This window comes from Vicia villosa, unplaced genomic scaffold (genome assembly GCF_029867415.1).
Source record: "Vicia villosa cultivar HV-30 ecotype Madison, WI unplaced genomic scaffold, Vvil1.0 ctg.002443F_1_1, whole genome shotgun sequence".
NCBI lineage: Eukaryota > Viridiplantae > Streptophyta > Magnoliopsida > Fabales > Fabaceae > Vicia > Vicia villosa.
Genome location: NW_026705928.1, coordinates 2451 through 20075, shown reverse-complemented (window position 1 = coordinate 20075; position 17625 = coordinate 2451). Strand labels below are relative to the sequence as shown.

The 17625-nt window shown below is 33.6% G+C and overlaps 2 protein-coding genes across 2 annotated transcripts; one reads left to right on the top strand and one right to left on the bottom strand.

Annotated features, from left to right (window-relative positions):
• Positions 1-1310: 1310 nt before the first annotated feature.
• Positions 1311-3072, top strand: LOC131638829 (uncharacterized). Its single transcript, XM_058909378.1, has 3 exons — positions 1311-1433; positions 1687-1872; positions 2936-3072. Exons 1-3 carry the CDS (start codon positions 1340-1342, stop codon positions 3001-3003), a joined length of 348 nt encoding a protein of 115 aa, XP_058765361.1. The 5' UTR covers positions 1311-1339; the 3' UTR covers positions 3004-3072.
• A 2858-nt stretch (positions 3073-5930) lies between these two features.
• Positions 5931-6584, bottom strand: LOC131638827 (uncharacterized). The gene has a single exon (XM_058909375.1). The coding sequence runs from the start codon at positions 6582-6584 to the stop codon at positions 5931-5933; it is 654 nt and encodes a 217-aa protein (XP_058765358.1).
• Positions 6585-17625: the final 11041 nt, after the last annotated feature.

Genomic DNA, 17625 nt, shown 5'->3' with positions numbered 1-17625 from the left:
TAGAAATGATGGGAGTAAAAATAGGGTAGAATTGAAAGACTATTTAATAATTAAAATATTTAGGGGGATGCAATTACCATTATGTCCCCGTTAATCACTCTCAAATTGGTGATTAGAGGGTTAATAAAAGAATTTACTATGTATTCTACTTTATTATATTAAAAGTAGATAGAGATGAAGTATTTTGAGATGTGTTTTGAGAAGTGCCACTTATGAATATTAATGACGTGGCGAAAATGGTTTTGATTACTGATGACGTGGTGAAAATGGATTTATGTGGCAAATATGTTGGAGTTCTGATTTAATATATATATATATATATATATATATATATATATATATATATATATATATATATATATATATATATATATATATATATATATTATTGATTTAAAATGATAATATTCGTATTAGAAAATGTACGATTGTCCAACATTGATTTAGTTTCAAGTAAAAGATTTCTTCAGCTCCATATGTTAGCATATTCAATAGAAAATAGAATTCCATTTAATTAATCATGAAATATTAATTTAAAAAACTCCCAAGCATGTTCCTAAATTATCTTGAAATATGTCACCACAATTTAATATTTCACTCTTCAAGCTCCATTCGTATTGCACTTAATTCAATCATGACTAAGAAAACAATAATTAACACATATGGTTCTAACTGTGGGACAAAGTCGACATTTGAAATCAAAATATTTAATCATTATAAATTCATGAAATAAAGAATTCATACGCCTCTTAAAAGAAATAGATTCCATATATATAAATCTATTGTTTAACATGAAAAATATATCTATTAAAATCAATTTTACCATTTAGAAACTGGACATTGTTTCTTGTGTATCAAAATTTTTAAAAAAATATAATAATGAGAGTCATGATCATATTATAAATTTAAAAACTCCAATTTTTACTAGTAAATTTAAATAATGTAATAAATTCTATAAATGTGGAATTTAAACAATCACTCCTCAAAATTATAAATTCGTAAGAATGTAGATGTTAATTTAGAGTTTGAAAATTGTGACTCTCTAAAATAACCATTATGTTTAGAAAAATAGCTAGAACTAGAATTTAATTTAAAGAAATTATCAAATATTCTAATCACTATTTAGTTTTCATGGTATGAAAAGCCTCTTACTTATTTGATAAACATTTTCTAATTGAACCCTTTAATGATACAATAGGTAATGAAGATCTAATATTGTCACAATCAAACAAATGTTAATATGTTGCTTTTATATTCATCTTTTATATATCTTGTGTGATAATAACTATAAATATCAGTAGATTGTTAACACTATAATATACTCTTACTCGTAAAAAAAATGAAAATCAAGTCTTTAATCTTCGTATTTTTTTCTTGTGCGATGTTTATTATATTTATTGTGGCAATTGAGTCATTCAAAGATGAGAAACAATGTATGTATAAATTTATTTCAATTTCAATACACGTCTTAATTTAATATAGTGAAAACAATTATTTGAATCCCTTAATGTCTAAGACAATTTTCACTATAGTTCATCAATATATAAAAAATGAAAACACATCCTAGTTTTTTTTTTTTTTATGTTTGCAGTTATTGACCAACTAAATTGAGGATATAAATATTTATGAGCCAAATTTTTTGTTTACTATTATGATATTTAATAAGTATGTTGTGTTAATTTGCAGTTGACGTAGCAAAAGAATTCCAAAGTGAAATTTTGTATCATTATAAAAAACCTTGGACCTTTATGCGTAGTTATCCAAAAACATCTAAGTATGATAATGGAGTAAAGAAAGGTGAAGTTCCCTATGGTGGAATAGGCTCAATAGAAAAGGATGGTGAAGGAGGTGCACAAGACGAAGATGAACAAAGTAAAGTTGTAAAAGACTAAGGAATTGAATTAGATCAAAAACGTGATGGTGTAATCGATGGGCTAGGGATCATATCCATGAAAAGTTTTGACTTTGTTTTACACCATGTTTGATTTATAATAAGATAGAAAATTTACCTAATTAAATATTATTTTCACCTATATCCTTTTGATTTTTTTTTTTATTTATCACCACCGGTTTAGACCGGTTCGGGGGTCAATTCTGGCATCAAGTGGTTTCAGCCCCCTCCCAATCGCAGTTGCGGAGAATCGAACTGTGATTCTCCCAATTAAGTCCAGCGCCAATCACCACTAGACCAACTAACAATTGATTATATCCTTTTGATTTTGATTCATATGTCCTTAGATTTTACTTCTTATATTATTTAAGTCACATAGATAAGAAGTAACATCAACTCATGTTATCTTAATACCTATAACTGAATGCTTTAATTTTAACCATAAATTAAGTCATTTTACCTAATTGTGAATTTATTACTAAGAAATTTTAAAGATAAAAGTCATGAACCTAAAGAAAAAAAAGCATTATGTATAAACAATTTATGAATTTTAACTCGAACAAAATTTAAAATTAACATTAACAAGAGAGTTAAACCACATTTAAATTATATTGGGAATTAGAGTGAAAATGAATGTAGTTGTTGTCTCTTCTTAGAAAGAGATTGATACCTCAGTTGAACAATCGAGATGGTTCTTCTTATAGAGAGAGCGTTCGAAGAGTTTGAGTGTTTTCGAGTGAGATTTTTTTAGTATAAGTTTTTTAGACTTTTTTTATAAAAAAAAATATGATAATTTTTTTATAAAAAAAAAGTCTCAAAAACTTATACCCAAAAAATCTTATTCGAGAACACTCAAACTCTTCAAACGCTCTCTCTATCATAAGAACCATCTCGATTGTTCAGTTGAGGTATCAATCTCTTTCTAAGAAACACTCTCGATTTCTTAATCTTCTGATTCTTGCTTTGTTAATCTCGTTTATTTGTGCTCCAATATCACTCATTAACCATCAACATCAAGCTTCTTATTTTTTTTTCATTTTGCAGAAGTGAAAAAAAGGAAAGCAAAAAGAAAAGGTGAACGACAAGGTGTTGTTAGATCAAAGTACATATGAAAAGCCCCCAAAAACAATGTCATCACTCCTTCAATTTTCTCTAATCTATTGAGTGTATTTCTTTTGATACTGTTATTATTTAATTTGTAATAATATATATGTATATTCATTATTATTATTAATAAATAAAATAGTTCTAAGAAATGCACATAACTCTTAACTTTAAGAGTCTCGTATAGTCTTGTAAGCAGATATAATTTCAACTTACTTTAAGGAAAGAAAGAAGAGAATGAAACCATAAAGTAAACAAGGTCTAAATTCTCAGAAACAACTGCAACTACATAGTTCCCTAATCATGGGTAGACATCAAACATAAAATGTGTTGTTGCAGAAAAAAAAGTGCTTAAAGTGCTTTAGAGGAATATTTATGGTAATGTAGAATTATGTACAAATATTTGGGAATGACCTTCTCTTAAAGCTTAAACAAATACACAATATATGTAATCCGTACAACTAAAATAATACTTTGTCTAGTGACATCATTCTTCTGCAAGTCATATAACAAAATAATTTGTTAACACATCTAAAACCAATATTAAATTTTCGATATGTTGAGTGTGCATTTAAGGGAAAGACTTAGAATTAATAATGAAAATCACCAATTCCATTGAATAAAAAATATATGGTGTTAACAATATACTCCTATATGATTTCTTTCCTATGCACCTCAGACTGCCAAATATTTACATGGAAAAACTTTAAAAATGAATTATAAAAGCATACAAAGACAACCAAAATTAAAAAAGAATAAATAGAGAGAGGGGGATAAAGAACTGAAACCCTCTTATATTAAAAAAAAAGCACTATAGGAAGAGAACCCTGAACGATTATAGGCAAAGTCTGGCTTGGCAGAGTCCAGATTAGAGTTTCACCATTAATTGCCCTGAATGGGCAGACCTGAGTTGGTCATCTTATTCGCACGATGGTTTCTCTCTCTGAATATGGGAAATTGTGAACATCATATTGGAAAAAAATTTGAATATAGTTCAACCACCTATTTCTTAGGTTTCAAGTAAAGATTAAGGGATTCAAAAAAGCTTGACAAACTAATTCGGAATCTGTTTCAAACCAGAGAAAAGACCATCCCTTTTGAGAAGAGATTTCAATGTCTTTCGTAGCTCCATTAAGCTCGACATGAAAAGCAAAAGAAGTACCAATGTTACTAGCAAAGTAGCCAAAAAATAAGAGTTGTGATTTCTGAAAAAATCAACACTTGTAGCATACCTAGGGGAGCCTAGAGCAACTCTATCAGAATTACATTTAATCCAATGATTTGTGGGAGGAGAACAAAATAATTTAATTATCTTGGGAGCCTTTTAAGAATGAATAAGAACTTTAAAAGGTTTTAGGATTCTAAAATCTTCTATAGAAGCAGTAGATGTGCACTTAGAAAAATTTACAGAAATTGACACTAGGGATATAATGATGTTGACTGCAATCCTCCAATGATATGGCCTGCTCTCTGATTTGCTAGATATTGTTGAAAGCAAATATGATTCCAGCTAGAATGATTATATTAATGTGAGATGACCAGGGCCTGTGGATAATGTTCAAAAGATTGGAGAAATTAGAGGAGTAAATATGAAAGTTTAAGGTGTTGTTGAGCCAACTCTAAACTTGCTAAGCATAAGGATAATTACAAGAAATATGCACCACAAATTCAAAATGGGTGTTGCACAAAATACACATAGATGTAATGGTGATACCTCTCCTTACTATAATCTCATCTGTAGCTACTTTGTTGACCAAAAGCTTCCAAAAAAATATGGACTTTAAAGGCGGAATAGCCAAGTTCCATAGGACAGGTTAACCGCAGGAAAAAAGAAATGGTAGGCCTCTTTCATAATCAAATCACTAGTATATGTGTGGCTCCATTTGAGTATATCAGGCCCATGGTCTAATGGAATAGATATATCTTTGAGAATGTCTAGTATAGATAGGAACAAAACAAGAAGCTCTGTTTGAAATGACCAAAAATTGTTACTAATTAAATATGATACCTTGGTTTACAAGTTATCAGTGATATGGGAAGGAATTTGTAAAATCTCTTCAATTGATGTGCCAATCAAATTATCCTTCCAAAAATATATCACTTTCCCATTACCTAACTTCCAGATGCTATTGGAATTGACTAAGCTACATAAGTCTTCAAACCTCTCCAAAGGCTAAAGAAAATATGATAATTTATTGTCCCTTTACTTCTAACTACTAAATTTCTGAAAAAAGAAGCCCATTGTAGGTTAGAATGGAACAGTTTGTATGTGACTTTAAGTGTTGTAGCTTCATTAATTGATCTAATTGATCTAATTCCATGTCCTCTTCCATCATAGGGTTTACAATCTTTGTGCTAAGCCACTGTGATAATCTTCATTGGTTTGAATATCTCCACTCCATATGAAGTTTTTAGCCAAACATCAATATTCTTAAGAATAGCAATTGGCCAAGAATAAATTATAAAACTAAAAATAATCATATATTAAATAACACTTCTAACCATCTGGACTCTATCAATCATGGAGAGAAGAGATTCCTTCCAAGCTTAGAGTTTGTACTTGATTTTGTTAACTATTGGATGGAGAAAAGCACCTTTAGGTTTTCCTTTTAATATATGGATGCCTAAGTATATGAAATAAAAGGATCCAATTGAGAAACCAAGCATAAAGGCTATAGAAGCTAGCCTTTGTTGGAACAAATCACATACATAGATGGTTGATTTTAAAAGGTTTACCACTTGACCTGGTGTAACTGCATATCTATTGAGAGATTCAATATGGAGTGAATGTTGGATATCTTGCTTTTAAAAAAATCATCACATCATCAACGAAAAGGATGTGATAAGGAACAAATGTGCCTTTAGGTCCTTTGATTAGATCCAAATTACCAATTGCCACAAGCTTTGTCAGTTAACCCGCTAAGTACTTCTTTTGTTAAACAAAAGAGAATGTAAGAGAGTGGATCTTTGTTCCTAACTCCTCTTTGACAGTCAAAGAAACCCTCTGATTTCTATTTATGGAAATAGATAGCTTGACAGACTTTAGAATGACTTCCATCCAACCACAAAACATATCATTGAAACCGAATTTCCTAAGAACTTGTATTAATAAACTCCATTGAATGGTATCAAAGGTCTTCTTGATATCTATCTTCAAAGCCAAGTTATCTCCAGATGCCTTATTATTCCAAACATTAATGGATTCAAATTTTATACAAAGGCAGTCCTTCATTTTCCTCCCTCTAATGAAATCCCTTTGGTTAGGAGATATAATAAATAACATCATCTGAGCTAATATTTGACCAATAATCTTTGTGATAATATTGAATTTATAATTGGCCAATGCAATAGGTCTAAAATGATCCACAGGATCTGCATTTTTGGATTTTGGAATAAGAACAATACTGTTAGAATTGAAGTTAGGTATAATCCAACCTGATCTAAAAAATTGTATAATATCATCTATCACATCTTGAGCCACAATGTCCCAGTATGTTAAGAAAAATAATGAACCAAATCCATATGGACCTGGAGCACTTTCTTTGTTCATGTTGAAGATTGTACTTTTGACTTCCTCAAAGTTAGGCATTATAGTAAGCAAGCTACTAACTTGATCACTAATCAAAGAAGGAATAACTTCATCAATTTAACCATTGTCTTGGAAACAAATGCTATTGTTGAAACTATTCTTGAAATGATTAACCAGGAATTCATGAAATTCCTCTTGATCAATCATGATGTGATCACCATGTCTGATACAGTTTATTTTTTTAGCGGCATACCTAACCTTATTTATGAAAGAAATTTAGGTTTCTATCTCCCTCTCTATGCAATTTAGTTCTAGATTTTTTATGCCAATAACTTTATGTTGTCAAAGCTAGTTTTATTCCACATCTTGAGTTGCTCTTTTAGGTGTGAATCTTTTTGGATAGCACAAGAGTGTGGCAACCAACAATTTAAAGTTTCTAGCATTTGGAAATAGTGATGCAGTCAGGCTGTAAAGCCCACATCTTTAGAAATTTAAAATGGGAGCTAAAGGTAGAGTTATGGTTGTTAAAATCAAACAGGGTATAGAAATGATTTGAAGTTGAAATTTCTGGTACAAGCAAAACATGTTAATACTGATGTTCCAACATCAGAATATGACATCAAGACAGATGGTATGACATGTGATCTTGATACAGAATAATAGCATCCACTTGAAAGTTTTGCACACAGATAAATCACAGAATGGAAGCCATCAAAAATCAAAGGTTGGGATTAATGACTCAACTCAAACAACAATGTCAGGACAAATATCTTAACATCATCTGCTGACAAAACTCATATTTATCATATTGAAAGATATGCAGAAAACTATTGCAGAATGATAGATAACACAAAAGAGTTATTAACCCAGTTTAGTTCAACAACACCTAATCTAGGGGCTACCAAGCTAGGAAGGAAATCTACTATCAACAATATTAGTTCAAAGCTTAAACAGTCCCAGTTTACAACTTCTCGCCTAATCACTATACATTGCTACTTTTTCCTAGAAGTCGAGATCTAGACCTGGGAAGTTGATATCCCACTTCCAATCACCAAAGTGATAAAAGAAAGTTACAATTCAACAACTCTATAAACAACTTGTTACAATAACAGTAACAAGGATCTGAACAAGTCACAACCTTAGTGATAAAACTTGTCACAAACTAGTGACAAAGGAAGACTACACTTCCAGTAAAATATACTTAGTCTTGCTTCACAGTTTTAATTAAGAACAAAACTTGATCTTGCTAAAAATCTTTGATTAAGAGCAACACTCGACTCTATGCTTAAAAGCTTAAAGAGCGAGGAAAACACTCAACTCAATACCTAAAGGCTTCTTAGTGAGAACATAACGTCTACCACAAGTATCAAAAGATACATGGGGGACTTGCGCACACACGAGAGACTCTCAAAACTGCAGACCTAAGACTTTCCATAATTTTACAATTGTGTGAGATATTTTTGAAGGATAGAAAAACACTTAGAAAGGGGGGGTTTGAATAAGTGTAGTCTAAAAACTTGAACGATAAAAACAATATGCACAGGTATTTTTATCCTGGTTCGTTGTTAACTAAACTACTCCAGTCCACCCCCACGGAGTGATTTACCTCACCTGAGGATTTAATCCACTAATCGCAACAGATTACAATGGTTTTCCACTTAGTCCGCGACTAAGTCTTCTAGTGTATCCTGATCACAACCTGATCACTCCAAGAACAACTGCTTAGACACAAGCTAAGACTTTCTTAGAGTATCCTGACCACCACGTGATCACTCTAATTACAACTGCTTAGACACAATCTAAGACTTCCTAGAGTATCCTGATCAACACTTGATCACTCTAGTTAATTACAAATTAATGTAATCAAATAAGAGTTTTACAATGCTTCTTAAAAGCTATAATCACAACAGTGATATTTCTCTTAACGTTTAAGCTTAATCTAACTAATATATTACAACAGCAATGTAGTGAGCTTTGATGAAAATGAAGTTTCTGAGCTTTGAATTGAACAGCGTTTCAGCAAGTCTTTCAGAATAATTTCGTTCAGAATTGGTTAACCTTGCTTCTCATCAGAACTTCATATTTATAGGCGTTTGAGAAGATGACCGTTGAGCGCATTTAATGCTTTGCGTGTTCCGTACAGCTTTGCATTTAATGTTTCACGCTTTTGTCAACTACCTCGAGCCTTGTTCACGCTGTGTCTACTGACGTTGCCTTTAATAGCTTCCAACGTTCCTTTTGTCAGTCAGCGTAGCCTGCCACCTGTACTTTCTTCTGATCTGATGTTTGTGAATATAATATTTGAATATCATCAGAGTCAAACAGCTTGGTGCATAGCATCTTCTTGTCTTCTGACCTTGAAGTGCTTCTGAGCATGATACCATGAGAACTTCAGTGCTTCTGCTTCTGATCTCAAGTTCTTCTGATGCTTCCATAGACCCATGTTCTGATTCTGCCTTGACCATCTTCTGATGTCTTGCCAGACCATGTTCTGATGTTGCATGCTGAACCTTCTGAGACAAAGCTTCTGAGCGCTGATTTGTGCATACTCTTTATATATTTCCTGAAATGGAAATTGCAATGTATTAGATTACCACATTATCTCACACAAAATTCATATCCTTGTTATCATCAAAACTAAGAATATGGATCAGAACAAATCTTGTTCTAACAATCTCCCCCTTTTTGATGATGACAAAAACATATATAAATGATATGAATTTGCGATCAGAAAGAGCAGACGGCTAAAGACAAATTACACAACTATAGCATAAGCATGTGAATATGTCTCCCCCTGAGATTAACAATCTCCCCCTGAGATGAATAATCTCCCCCTGAAATAAATACTCGAAGAATTTTAATAATAAAAGACTTCCCTGATTATTTCGGTAGAGACGATCACATAAGCTTCCTGCTTCTGATAATTCATAGCTTCTGACTTCTGCTTCCATTGGACAGCTTCAGAACTTGAATTTCTTTAGATCCCTAGAACACTCACAGCTTCTGATTCCTGCTTCCATTTAGGACAGCTTCAGAACTTGAATTTCTTTGATCTTCAGAACATTCACAGCTTCTGATTCCTGCTTCAATTCCATTTAGGACAGCTTCAGAACTTGAATTTCTTTGATCTTCAGAACATTCACAGCTTCTGATTCATGCTTCCATTTAGGACAGCTTCAGAACTTGAGTTTTCTGGATCTTTAGAACATTCACAGCTTCTGATTTCTGCTTCCCTCGGATAGCTTCAGAGCTTTGAATTTCTTTTTACATCACTTCATGCTAGATTGTATCAGAACATTGTTGAATGTACCAGAGCATCATCAGAGCATCTCTACATCCTGAAATGTTACAGATTAAAACTAAACGACAAAAGTCAGCATGAATGAGTTAGAATAGAAAATGTGTATCAGAACACAAAATATGTATCAGAGCCATATAAGCCATATAGAATATATCAGATCCAATAGACAATGTATCAGAGCAAATAGCCAATGATTTGGATCATATTCTATTATCACAATTTCTGATCATTCTTGCTTCTTGCTTCTGATTCTGAAGCTTCCTAGCACTCAGCTTGCTTCAAGAATCCAAGAGCTATTTCTGATCATTCTTTCTTCTTGCTTCTGATTCTGAAGCTTCATAGCACTCAGCTTGCTTCAAGAATCCAAGAGCTTGATTCTCTAAAGAGTTGCTTCATCATCTCGTTGCTTATCTCGTTGCTTCCTTATATTGATCTTGAATCTTCGATTCCTGCAACAACACAACTTAGAAACATATGAAGCTTGCAGCTTCTGTTAGCAAAGCAACTGATTAAATCAAATCATTTATCACATATTTTCTCCCCCTTTTTGTCATACCATAAAAAAAAACAGAAAAGATTCAGATACAAACAAAAAGAAATACACGGAGGAAAAAGGATGATTTCATTGAAATTCAAACAGACACTTTCAGAAGTACACAAAGAGAAGGAAGACAAGATGCACAAAAACAGATGCAGCAAAAGCAAAAACAAAACAACACAGACTCAATCTAAGACGACCCTAGCCTTGACAAGATCTTGGCCAGCATCTCTTGAACCCCATTGTTGTGCTCATTTTGCTTCTCTATGAAAGCTCTAAACTCATCCTGTTTCTTCTGAATATCTTCCAGAGTCGTTGCGAGACGAGAAGATTCATCAGAAGAAGCTTCACCGCTTCTAACCACAGGAATAGCATTGTGATCTGTAGCTTCCATAGATAGATCATTTGCAGGGATTTCCTCAACAGGAACTGATTCAGCAACATGATCTTCTACATCTGCTTCTTGCATAGAAGCATCTCCATATTCTGCAGCAGGAATTTCCGAATCTCCATTCTCAAGTGCCTGAAGAATGGCAGCTAGATTCCTGGGGGCAGAAGGTCCTTCAACTTCTGGTGGGTCAACAACTTCTGGAATGACCAAGCTTGGGTCTTTCTCAGAAGGGTTTTCCCTCAGAAAGTCAAAGAGGGTCTTGAAATCCCCAAGAAGAACAGGATAATCAGGAATCCAGATAACAATATCCCTGCATGGATTCGCTTCTAATGCAGCAGCCAGCCTTGCTTGTTCCAGTTCATCCAGAAAGGGCTTCTCTTCCAAAAGATGTCTTCCTCTGAGACGAACAAACCAGAAGTCTTCATAGCTTCTCAGAATTCCACGAGGCCGTGGAATTCTAAAAACAGAGCATCTGATTCTCTGCGTAGGATCCTCCAGAAGTTCCGCATAGCAACATCATTCAAGCCAGAACTTTCAGCAATTCTGAGAGTATCAAAGATACTTCTGAGATTCCTCTTTACTTTTTCAAAAGATTCACCAATAGGGTAGATGGGGTGGGATTTTAATTGGGTTTTTGAAAAGGCAGGATTGGGGATGAAGTACGGTTGAGGTTCTCTATTCAACCTATAAGAGGATTCTGCTTCAGTATCAGAATCTAACACTACTACTTCAGCTTCAGGACGAGGCTTGGGAGTGTAGTTGCAATCACGGAGCAGCTGTTCATGTGATGCAGAGGTTGGAGAAATAGAGTCACTATGGTTATTTAGAGAGGTAGAAGGAATAGGTTCAAGGGTGGCATGGGGAGGAGGTTGAGAGATGGAGATATTTGTGTGTGGTGGAAAGAGAGTTTGAATTGGTGGTATATCTAGAATATGATCAACAGCAGATTGGTCAGAAACAAAGTTAGTTGAGGGTGAAGGAGAAGGGATGGAGGCATCTGGAATTGGTGAAAGAGGAGGAGAATTTGGTTTGGTTGTGGGAGAAGATGGAGGTGTAAGAACACGGACAGATACAGGTGATTCTGATGTGGCTTTTTCTGGTTCAGGGGTAGGGGCAACCGCTATTGGTGTAACTTCTGAAAAATCAGCAGGAGCAGAATCAGGTTCAGAAATGCATATTCCTTTGGATGCTTTCTGAAAAGCTTCGACCACAGCCTCAGTCCTCTTTTGTTTCTTATTCTTAGGCTCTTCAACAATCTTTGCTTTGCCTTTAGATATCTCTTTCCTTCTGACATTTGCCAGACTTTCTTGTTGATTCACAGCCTCTTGAGCAGCATTTTCTTCATCAGACTCTTGAAGAATCATCTTCCTTTTTCTGGTTTTCTTCTTCTCAACAGTTTCAACAATCTCAGCGTTGTTGATTGACTTCTTCTTCTTTTTCTCAGCTTCCTTCCTTTTCTTCTCAAAATCAACAGACACAGCCTTAGCAACCTTTGCAATGACCTCTTCAGAAGGATGATCAAACTTTCTTTTAGTCCTTTCCTCCTTCTTGCGATTTACTATGATTGGAGCACCCTTCTCTTGATCTTTGAGACTTTTATTTTCTTCTTGAGACTTCAGATACCTAGTTCTGACTTCAGGTACCTCACTGTTGAAGAAGGTTTCAAATTCAGCTAGAACTGGTGCTCTTCTGATTCTTGTTCCCGCAAGAGGTTGGGGAGTCTTACTGATAGCCTTAATCACTTTCATCTTCTTTAAGGTGAAGGCATTCAGACAGGCCCCAGTTGTGACAGCAAGGTTCTTGATAGTGCCTTCAGTTTCCAGTTGCTCAACAATCTTGAAATGAACCTGAAGATTGGTGATAATTCTGCCAAACGGAATGGTGGTACAATTTTTCTCTCTGAAGGCATTTCTGGACTCCTTCACAGTCTTCCACATGTGGTTGAAGATAATGTAAATGGCATCAACCTTCTTCTTGGTGGCAATGCAATACAGAATGTATCTCTGCTCATTGTTGATGAAATCAGAGGCATGTGTCCCTTTCCTGTGATAGAAACACCCAAGAAGAATCTTGGTCCAGATTTTGTAGAGATCTCTCAAGTCCTTGACATTCTTTGTTTCATTTATGTCTGGGTAGAGAGTAGATAAAACATCTTCCCAGTTTGCCCTTTTATCGATTTCAAAACCTCCTTCAGGGTTTTTCAGATCAAACATCACCCTTAAGATGTTCTCAGTTACTACCACAAACTTTCCATGGACAAAAGACAATATGGATTTTGGAGCAACAACTGCATGTACCCAGAATTCCTTGACAAGATCTGGGTAGACTGGTCCACAGAACTCAGCAAACAAAGAAGTCCATCCTTGAAAAATTATATCTTCTTTGAGATGAAAATCGTGTTCTTCAATGTTATCAAAATCAACCATAAGTTCACATAGAACTTCTAGTTTATCCTTAGGAATGGAGCACGCAACAACTGGAGTGAGTTCCTGATTAACTTCGTCTTGAATATGGAGAAGAGTAGATGAACCAACATTTTGAGATGAAGGAGCAGCCATTGAAACAGAATGAACAGCAAGAAAGAACAAATTCTGGGTTTTCGGTTAGGGTTTTAGAAGCGACTAAGAAGATTTCAAAAGAAAGTATGCAAGAAGAAAGAGAGACTCGGAGCGAAAAAGATATATGAGATGATTTGAAAAGAATATATAGAGACGGATTTTAAAAAAAAATAAACAGTTACAGAATCAAGAGAAATCAATTTCCATTTATTGATAAGTGACATTAGGTGAGAGAACGTGGTAAGTGAAATGATTTAACACAGTTACCTAGGTCGGCGTCTTTTCAACTGCACGCTTTGTACTAACCGCGTAGACACGTGTTCACCATCAGATAATGGATGACAGCTGTAAAATATGAATAGACTTTACGCCTTTTGATTCTAATCACTCCTTCTGATTGTCATTCTTAAGAAATGATCTGGTTCTGATAGGATCATCTTTCTTCCCAAGAATCACATTGTTATACCCCAAAATTTGCCCACTTCTTTTTTCAGGAAAGTTTCAATATGAAAATTAAGAGTCTCATATAAACATGGATTTTTTCAAAATATCCTGACATATGAAGAACTTGGTTTTCAGAATTTTTCTTACACAGTAACTTGGCTTACAGTGGAATTTATTCTTACGCAAACGCCAAATACTGTTCTTTACTTCACAAATACTATTTATTTATTTTACAGATAAATAGTACTAACACAGTTCATGCAGGGTTAAATCTTTTTGCAGGCGCAAAAGCAGGAAACTCACACTGTACTGGTAACAATTGTTTTTGTTTTCCCACTAACTTTTGTGCTATATTCCATTATTTTCAAAATCTTTTCAAATCTATCCTTTCAAATTCAAATCTCAACTTTATTCTATCCATCTCTCTTTTCCCAACAATACCTTACACTTTCTTTCAAATCTCACTACCACTCAAATTTCCTTTTGTACGGAATCACATCATTCCCCAACGTCTCTATCATCTTTCCATTCTATAAATACCTCTCATTCTTCCCACAAATCTCACATCAAATTCTAAATCATCTTTCAAATTTCTACTTCATCATCCATTTTCTTTCTTCTTTCCTAGCAAGAATGGCAAAATGGATAGAGACACTGTTTCTTACAGTCATCACCATTGCTACGGTGATCATGACTTTCTTCTGCCTACACAGTCCTGAGAAGTGTGGACCTGCAATGGTTGCATTCCCAATCCTCTACATGTTATTGATCATAGCATGGTTCATCAACCGTCATTTTTAAAGTTTGCCGTGTTTCTTATTTTCTTAAACGTACCGTCTATTCATCGTACTGTTCAATAGTATGTAATATTTATACTGTCAGTATTAAATGTTGTACTATTTGTCATAATATTGCTTAATTACTAAGATAATATTTTGTGTGTTTCTGCCAGTCAAATATTTCTATTTCTGTGCATTTAACAATTTTCAGGTTATTATCGGTAATTTTGCCCGCATACCGTAAATATCAGTTATTTATTATGTTTCTGTTTTCTAACAAGTCATGTAAATAAATTTTCATGCTTCACACCAAACAAAAACAAAAATAACAACAAAAAAAAAAAAAGAAAATTAACTTTGACGGTTGATTTTTCACTTTAACTGCTGCTTCAGTACACGAACAGTCGGTTGACAGACAAACTGCGGACAGTACAATTCACAGTGATTTGTACAATCAATCAAATCAATCATTCACAATTCAAATTTCCAAGATTTTTGTGTTAGAAGTCTTCTGAATATCACATGATTAGCAGAAACTCAACACTGCACAAAAATCAGGTACGCTTAACTGCCTCCTATACAGACAGTCCCTAATCAGGGTTTTTCTTGTTTTAACAGGAGCAACAAGTTTTGAGAGCTCAAATGGATTTCATATACATCCATACATCTCAAAGTACCATCATACAAATTTTCAAACTTCAATTCACTCAGACGCACCGTCAGCAGCTCAAACAGTCAACAGACGACCCGTTTGACCAAAAAAGTCAACTGACAGTCAAAAATGAAATTTTTTGTCAAAGTCCATATTTTGTCAAAGGATTCAACATTTGATCATTGGATGATCACAATTCATCAAGGAAAGATCAAAAACCAACAAAACCCTAAGATTCAAAATTAGGGTTTTTGCCTGAAAAGTCAACTCAACTTTGACTGATCATAACTCTCTCATCCTTCATCCAAAAAATGTCAACCAAAGCTCATTTTGAAGGAAATTCAATTATCTTTCAAATGCAATTGATCCCATGGTCATAGCATTCACCATTTGAAAAATATGGCCAAAGACATTACAGGTCATTTTCAAAGTCAACAAAAAGACACTTTTTTCAAATGGACACACAAGGAGAACCAAAAATCATTTTGATATGAGACCAAAGACATTGGTTAGAGGACTCTTTGAGGTTTCCAAAAAGTGCAAGATCTCCTTCATATGACAAAAATTGAAGGATTTACACCTTGTTGAAGTTGGCTAAATTTTGGGAAAATGCATGAAATCAACATTGCTCAAAAATGTTTTTTTTCCAAATGAGTCCAAGTTTTTATGGTCCAAACATCTTTGCCATGTTACTATGGGCCTCCCACGACCAAGACAAAGCCCACATCTTTATTGGCCATTTTTTTGCATAATTTTATCTTACTTTAAGATTAAAATTAAAAGGAAAATGCATGGATAATGGTTGCTTGGCCTCCAAGTATGACTCACTTCAAGGAATCTTCATTTTTTCTGCAAGAATTGAAGAGCAAGACAAGAGCATTGAATGGAGTCAAGCTTGGTCAACAATTCAAAGATTTTTAATATTTTAAAAATCAAACTTTCAACAAAGACAACAAAGCTTCTTAGCTTGAGTTCCAAGCAACTTTGGGCTATAAAAGAAGCATCATACTTCAGCAAAAAGGAGGACACGAAAAGATAGCAAGAGCATAGCCAAGAAACATCAAAAATTCTCTCAAATTTCCATAACTTTGTAAAATTCAAATTCAATTCTCCAATCAATATTAATACAAACCAAGCTTTCTAATCATCTTCTCAAACATTATAGAGTAAGATTGAACTCTAAATATAGGCCTATGAGAGTCGTATAAAGCACTTAAAGCTCTTCATGTACATATGAATTTTATTTTCGTTTTTGTATATGCAACTAATTTCAATGCTAACCAACCATCCTATCATGCTCATAAGGTCCTATGCAAATGATCTGGGCCTTAACATGCCAACTCCCACGTGAGAATAGCCATATGCCATTAACATAAGCTTATGAGTGTTCATACTTTAACATCTTCGAACCTATAGCTATGAGCATCAAACCACGAAACTAATGACATATTTGGATTCAGGGCATCATGTTTAGTGGATCTGGGTTGTTTTCATATGTTGCTAACGTGTGTTCTTGCAGGTTTGGGAAGCTATCAAAAATAACGTTTTTTTATCGTAAAATAGAGGGGGTTAAAAACCCCCGCTATCTGACTGAAAAAAGTGCATGGGACGGAGGTTGAAGATGACCACACGTCCGAGCGTGGTTCGTCAGTCAGCTCTTCAACTCTCTCTCCCTCAGATTCCATTCGTCCACGCAAGCGAAGGTGGGACCAGTCTGACTTTGGTCCCCCACTGATTCAATGCTCACCTTTACCCATGTGCCTCATGTGACCTCAGATCTGAACCCTTGGATCAAGTCAATCTTCAATCCAACGCCTCACACACGCAACCACACCATGCACCTTCATCTAGCCTCTACACCAGATTAGTATCCTTTTTAATTTTCTATTTTATTTTATTTTTATTAGCAAAAATAATTAAAAATAGTTTTTAAATACCAAAAAATCCACAAAAAAATATTTTAGACTTCTAAAATAATATATTATTTTCTGAAATAAAAATATTTTATTTTTCTTCAAAATTTCAATATTTTACATAATTAATTAGTATGTATTTATATATTTGCTTATTAATTATTTTAATTAGTCAAAAAATCATAAAAAAAAATTGTTCTTTTTGTTAAATATTGTTTATATATTATAAACTAATTTTGTACATATTTAGGATAATTTTATCTTTAAGTTTTAATTATTTGTGTAATTATTTATATAATTATGTTTTAATTAACTTAAAAAATCCAAAAACAATTTCAAAAATTCCAAAAAAATTAGTTTTGTTCTAAAATCAATTAACAAACATTTTGTACATATTCTAAAACTTATTTTCTAAGTTTAATTATATTTTCATCTTTTTCTTCATTTTAAATTAATTAATCATGCATTAATTATATTTAAAATAAATCATAAAAAAATCCAAAAATATGCCTTTTATTTCTTGCA

Bases quoted from the DNA above. Each gene is read 5' to 3' on its own strand.
- LOC131638827 (XM_058909375.1), bottom strand. From the start codon at position 6,584: ATGCCTAACTTTGAGGAAGTCAAAAGTACAATCTTCAACATGAACAAA.
- LOC131638829 (XM_058909378.1), top strand. From the start codon at position 1,340: ATGAAAATCAAGTCTTTAATCTTCGTATTTTTTTCTTGTGCGATGTTT. The intron at 1,434-1,686 runs GTATGTATAAAT...GTTAATTTGCAG, and splicing joins ATTCAAAGATGAGAAACAAT to TTGACGTAGCAAAAGAATTC. The intron at 1,873-2,935 runs GTAAAGTTGTAA...TTCATTTTGCAG, and splicing joins ACAAGACGAAGATGAACAAA to AAGTGAAAAAAAGGAAAGCA.